At 48.3% G+C, this 6,638-nt stretch overlaps 1 protein-coding gene across 1 annotated transcript in view; it reads right to left on the bottom strand.

Annotated features, from left to right (window-relative positions):
• Positions 1-1,727: 1,727 nt before the first annotated feature.
• Positions 1,728-6,638, bottom strand: part of Htr5a (5-hydroxytryptamine receptor 5A) — a 25,298-nt gene continuing 20,387 nt past the window's right edge. Inside the window, exon 2 of the mRNA XM_008847260.1 lies at positions 1,728-4,105. Within this exon, the coding sequence (XP_008845482.1) occupies positions 3,773-4,105 (333 nt within the window). The 3' untranslated portion in view covers positions 1,728-3,772. The remainder of the gene's footprint in view (positions 4,106-6,638) is intronic.

Genomic DNA, 6,638 nt, shown 5'->3' with positions numbered 1-6,638 from the left:
TTCAACCCCCATATGGGTGCCTGGGAAAAACCTTAAGTGGGTAGGCCAGGATCCAACTGACTAGCATGCCGGTCCATGGACAATAGTTCATGAGACAAAATTCCTCTCTTTATTTATATCCATCTGAGGTAAAGGACCCAGTTCCTTGGCTTCATTGCCAGTCAGCCTCTTTAACAACTGGCTGATTGGCTAAAAGGTACATGGTCTCAGAATTATTTCAACTTGTCCTATGCCATGACTTGCTTTGTTTCTCTTGATAATGCTTATCTTTAAGTGTCTTTACCAGATAATTTGGCAAGAGAGGACCCTTGGAACTGCCACGGCCCACCTCCTCATGATTTTGGACTCCCCCAGGACCCTTCCGGTTGCCCATGCTTGGCTAACCGAGTTAGGCAGAGACTAAGACTGTCAAGGGCTGGCATTACCCATGTGGCTGCCCTTAATCATGACGCATTTTTAGCCAAAGACGGGTAAGATGTCCCATGACAAGCACTCCTAAGATAGGACATGCAATGGCCAGGTAGCATGATCCAATGATGGGCAAGGCTTGATCAGAGGTGACACAACCTAAGACAGACAAAAGTACATAAGATTAGAGGAAGGAGATAGCCATCTCTCCTCAGGGAGCTGCCTATGAGGTGGGTATCCCTTGAAATAAAGTCAGTCTGGCCCTTAAAATAAAAATATAAAGGGGGATATGTGGGGACCTAAAGGCCTCATCTTGCATAAGTCTGAAAGGAAGTTACTGGGGGCGTGGCCTGGCTTGCTTTGAAAGTCTGAAGAATACTTCCCACTGCCAAGGAGTACATGATCAGCGAGTGACCATCCTTAAGATACACCCTTGTGGGGGAGGGGGGGAGTTCCAGGTGCCTTTATAAGCTTTGGAACACCTGCAATAAATGAGTCCCTGCCTGACTAGACTCCCTGTTGCATCTTAGTGTCCCTGGGTAATGGGGGCAGCGTGGGCTGGCGAACGGCATGCTTACTCATCCCCAATTCTCACCTTGCCGGGGGTTGTGGGTTTGAGTCCCCAGCAGGCGGGGCGTGGTGGCACATGCCTTTAATCCCAGCATTTGGGAGGCAGAGGCAGGAGGATCTCTGTGAGTTCAAGGCCAGCCTGGTCTACATAGTGAGTTCCAGGACAGCTGGGGCTACAGGGAGACCCTGTCTCAAAAAGATTAAAAAAAACAAAAAAAAACAAAAAAAAAACAAAACTAATAACCTCAGTTAGAGATGTACTTAATTTGGTAGTAACATCTTTCTCTAACAAACTCATGGGGCAGTGGGGGAACATTTTAACCACACATCTTAGGCACCACTTACTGAAAAGTTTAAAGGAAATGAACCTTTTTAAAATGTGGCATTAACTGAACACTTCCCCTACAAACACTGGAAGGACTAGCACCTGGTGATCCCTGTGTCTCCAAGCTATAGTGGGGATGGGTAAAACAGGAAGTAAACAGTCAGAAGCAAGGGAGAACTAAGGGAGTGTCTAAGTTCGCCACTGAGCATTCTGTGTGGCCAGAAGCCCGCAGTCAGCGTCTAACAATCCCCATGCTGGCTGCCCGACATTCTACCCCAGCTCACGCTCATAGAGAAAGGCTGTTCTTACAGGAAGTGCAGGAATAACTTCGTGTCAAAACAACAGACATCATCACAAATTCCCATTTTGGAATATTGATATACTTTATTATATACAATATAATACAAGTATATTGTGCATGTTATAATGCACAATTTTTAATTTACGAGGGATATGACAGATAATGGAGAATTTTATTGCCCAAGAGCTTGTGGAAGTTTCGAATGATAAATGAGGGTTTTGATGTAAATTGAAGCTATGGGCAAAGTCACCCCCACGTGAAGAGAAAAAGCAATCAGAGTCCTTTGGGTGGTGAGGACAGAATAAAATAACTGTTAGGGTGGAGGTATGTGGCCCCTCACTAGCAGATGGATTCCTTCCTAGTTAGAGCTGTAAAGAAGGAGAGGAAATTGTGACGCTCGACTTCCTTTTGGCCTTCAGACGATGAGGGCGATGACAGAGGGGCAGTGAAAGATGCAGTGTAGAATTTACGAGGTTTACAACATTTACATGCGTTGTTTTCAGGGGATTCAGACTCAACAACAACAAAAATTCTTACATTCTATTAACTGGATCAAAGTCAAAAGCCTTTCTTCAAATAATTAGTAAAACCATGTTACAAGAAACAGCTTGGATTTGTGAGCTGTTCGCTCCTGAGGAGGTCTCTGAGTTCATGCTCCATCCTGGCTCAGAAGGAGTCCTCTGGTGCATCAGATGTTCTAGGATGCTGCTCCCAGACAGTGGGTCCCAGAGTATCAGAAAAATTTGTCCTTTGCTCAAAATATAAAGCTCTTGAGGATGAAATCATTGCACTTCCAACCAGCTGAAGAAACACAATTGTGTTTCTATGGATCTCTGCTGTGACTTCAGCATCTCTGGCTCACTGGGTGAGGACTCAGAGTAACCCTGACATGCCTCACCACTGAAGTCTGAAGCATAGTCCTTGGCTCACATCAGGACTTTGCTGGGAACCCAGCACCTGAGAGGTCCACAGCTCTGCGCCACCCTCAGTCCTTGGGAGAAGACAGTGCACGCACAGTCCTGAAAAGACAGTCAGCTCCTCTTTCTCTCCTGGGAGTCCTTGATGATGTCCTCAAAGCTCCTACACTCCCTCTGGAGGTGTGGGTGTGCCCTCCGCTTTTATGACCATGTAAACAGGATGTTTTTACCAGATTGTCTTGCCTCACCAGTTACACCACCAACTTGATGGAGGCCACATTTGGCTATTGTTAGCCACACTTGGCTAGTGTTCTGCCCATCTCCTTACTTACCTACTGGCCAGCTTCATGTACCAGCAAAACAGCACATTAAAAATAACCAGCTCTCCTGTCAAAGTATGTGTCTGATGAATGTGGCCACACAACATCAAGACATCAAGCACTCCGTGACAGTCATTAACCCCTAATCTTCCGAACCAAGGATGAAGCCTGTGCCACAAACAGCTGAAGGAATGCCACACACACAACCTTTAGCAAACAATTTTTTCAGATCCCATGAAAGTAGATTTTTCTATGTTTGTACACAGATGCTTCAAAATGGAAGGAGATTATTTCATTTGGCCAGTTCCAAGGTGTTAAATTGAATTCGGGAGTTAATTTTGCTAACTAGAATACTTGCCTCTTCTATAGCATGTGTTTATGTGCGTGTGCATGCGTGTGTGTGTTTACATTGAACAAAACCTCAGGCTGGTCTTGAACCCACTGTGTAGCCCAGGCTGGCCTCACGTTTGAGACCTCCTGCTTCGGCCACTCGAGTGCTGTAATTCCAAGTTCCTATGAGCACACCTGGCTTTAGGTCCAGCGCTCTTTCCTGTCTCTCTTATCCCGCAGTGTTCCACCTCCTCCACTTTCCTCCCTCCTTCCTGCTTTGTTCAACTTTTCTAGGTCAAGGCCCTCGGCCATGCTAGAGTGAATTTAGAGGAGGAATGGGTATTCTGTGGGCCAAATCCGTGGCTGCTGGTGCAGAGTGAGGGAGAGTACTCAGCTCATCTGGGGACGTGAGCCTCCAGAGCCTGGATGAAGACAGCTCCCTGCACTTGAGCACAGAGGTGGGGCGAGCTAAGCTCTGAGATGACCCTGCTGCCACTGGGAGCTGGATCTTGAACTTGTGGCTGCTGGGCAGACTGTGAAAGTTCATGACCTGGGCTGGTCCACTAGCTAGGGGACAACTGCATCCTACCCCAGCCTCTCCTTACTGCTGCTTCGAAAAGAAGTTCTTGAAAGCACTGCTGTAGTTCTTGTTGAAGGCCGTGTAGATGAGGGGGTTGAAGAAGGAGTTGGAGTAGCCGAGCCACAGAAAGATGCTCTTCCAGACGGCCGGGATGTCCCAGGAGCACAAGGGGCTGATGAGCTCAGTGACGAAGAACGGAATCCAACAGAGCACAAACACCCCGATGAGGATGCCCACAGTGAGGGCCGCCCTCTGCTCCTTCTGCTCCCGCCACGTGTCCCCGTCTGTCTGGAAGGTGACGGTGGCGTGGCGGACCGTGAACACCATCTGGGGCTGTTGCTCGGTACCCTTCACCTGCAAGGCACAAGCAGACACTCCCTGAGCAGTTACCTCTTCACACTGTGGCCAGGCTGAGCGGAGGTATGGATGGCCTGAGCCCCTTGTCCTAGTTTGTTTCTCCACTGCTGTGACAAAACACTCTGACCACTACCAACTTGGGGAGGAAAGGGTTTATTTGTCTTACATCTCCCCCCTGCTCAGCCTGCTTTCTTATGCAACACAGGCCCACCTGCCCAGGGGTGGCACCACCCACAGTGGGCTGGGCCCTCCCACATCACTCAACAATCAAGAAGGTTCCTCATGGGCATGGCCACAGGCCAGTCCTATGGAGGCAATTCCCCAACTGAGGCTCCCTCAACCCAGGTGTGTCAAGTTGACACTGCTAGCCAGCACAATGTGCTATCCAGCACATCCCTCAAACTCCAAATGGAAGCGTTGGATTTTAGCTGGGGAATCTGAAAAACTACAGGGTAAGGACATGTGATGACAGAACTGGGCTGTCCACCTGGGGTCAGGCATGTGGGTCCCTGTGATGACCTGCCTGGCAGGGTTGGCAAAAATAAGCAAGTCACCGGGTGTCCTGGTTACCTTTAACTGTCAACTCGACACAGCCTGGAGTCATCTGAAAGGAAACTGACTTGAGGAATTGCTTATATCAGATTGACCTGAGAACAGGTCTGTGGAAGATTATCTTGATTGTTAATGGATGTAGGAGGGTCCCACCCACTGTGGGCAGCACCATCCCTACGCAAGTATCCAGAGTTGTCTAAGAAAGCTAGCAGGTATAAGCCGGCCTCTGAGCGGCCAGCAGCACCCTCCGCAGCTCCTGCCATACTTGTCTGACTGTGAAGTGAGCTCCTCGGTTGCAGGTAACACTGTAGGAATATCGAGGAGCCTTCCTTCAGGTCCCTGCCTTGGGTAGACGTCCCTCAGGGATGGACTGGGACCTGAAGTGTAATCTAAAATAACCCTTTCCTCCCTTAAGTTTCTTTTGGTCAGAGTTTTATCAGAGAAACAGAGATGAAACTAAAACATGGGGAATGCAGATTTGGGGGCAACGGTCCCGAAGATGGGTACGTCTTCTGGGGGTCATGTTCTGTATGGCGACTACAGATTGTTAACTGGGCAGACTCTAGAATTACTCAGCAGGCTCAGTTCTGGGCGTGTCTGTGAGGGAGCTTCTAGATTGGGTTAACTGAGGTGGAAAGACCACCCTAAATGTGGGAAGCACCATCCCAAGGCAAAGCAAGCTGAGTACCACGCTCTTCTCTCTCTGCTTCCTGTTGATGCAAAGTGACCAGCTGCCTCACGCTCCTGCCACCGAGCCTTCCCTACCGCGATGGACTGCACCCTCAGAATGTCAGTCAAAATAAACCCTTTTTCTCTTAAATTGCTTTGGTTAGATTTTTTCACAACAAAAAAGTAATTGATATATATGCTAATGAGTTCATTATAAACTGAAACTACTGCAGGTTGAAAGTACATTTAATATACCCGCCATACCAAGCATCCAAATTCAGCCGCTGCAGAGCATAATGATTTCCCTTTGTGGTTTGGGGGCTGACTGTGGCTGACTGTGGCTCACTTCCCAGCCCAGAATCAGAACAGAGGAAAATCTAAACTCAGGAATGATGCGCGGCTCCTGCCAAAGGCATATTCCCTTTATTGCATTATAAACCAAGTCAGGAGCCCAGTCAAACCTCCCTGTACACTTAGGACTAGGTTTCTAGAACCTAAAACATTTGAATGTTTAGAGCTTGTTTTACTAGTATAAGACTCTCACTGGGCCAGCAAGATGGCTCATGGGTAAAGGCACTTGCTACCAAGCCTGATTCAATCCTCAGAAACAATGTGATAGAAGGAGAGAACCCCACTCAGGTTGTTCTTTGAGTTCCACGCATGTGCTGTGACCCATGGGCACCCATGCATGCACACACGCACATGCGAACACGCACATATGCAACTACACAAATCAATCAATGAAAGAATTCTAGTGGCTGTGCTTTCCAGTGTGCCCCACTGCACCCTCTGGTCACCTGCCTCTGGGTTTGTCTGTCTCCCTACATCCCTCTGACGTGTAAGAAGCAGTCTCCAAACTATTGGGAACATGTAGGGTCCCACAGAACTGGCCGTGGGAAAGGGAGCTCTTCTCTCTGGAACAGTCCTATCTTGTCTTTTTTTTTTTTTTTTGAGGCAGGGTCCCCCTGTAGTTCCAGCTGGCCTGGAACTCACTTTGTAGACCAAGCTCCAACCCACAGAAATCCACCTATCTCTGCCTCCCAAGTGCTGGGATTAAAGGCATGCGCCACCACGCCCAGCTGCAATAGTCCTGTCTTAAACTCTTGAGAGACCAAAAATAAGGACTAGCTGATGAGGAAGCAGCTTAAATGTGAAGGAACTGTGATGGGTGGATGGACTAAATTAACAGATTAACCCAACTAAACGCTGTCCAGCTTCTGGGCCAGTCAGTCGTCTCTGGCAGGAAAGAAAGCACTGAGACCATGTGATTCTCCCTGGCTCCGGCCTTCTGGAACTCTACTGCTTTAAA

This window comes from Nannospalax galili, unplaced genomic scaffold, assembly GCF_000622305.1.
Source record: "Nannospalax galili isolate Female #2095 unplaced genomic scaffold, S.galili_v1.0 scaffold302, whole genome shotgun sequence".
Classification (NCBI taxonomy): Eukaryota; Metazoa; Chordata; class Mammalia; order Rodentia; family Spalacidae; genus Nannospalax; species Nannospalax galili.
This window is presented reverse-complemented; position numbering and strand designations above follow the sequence as displayed.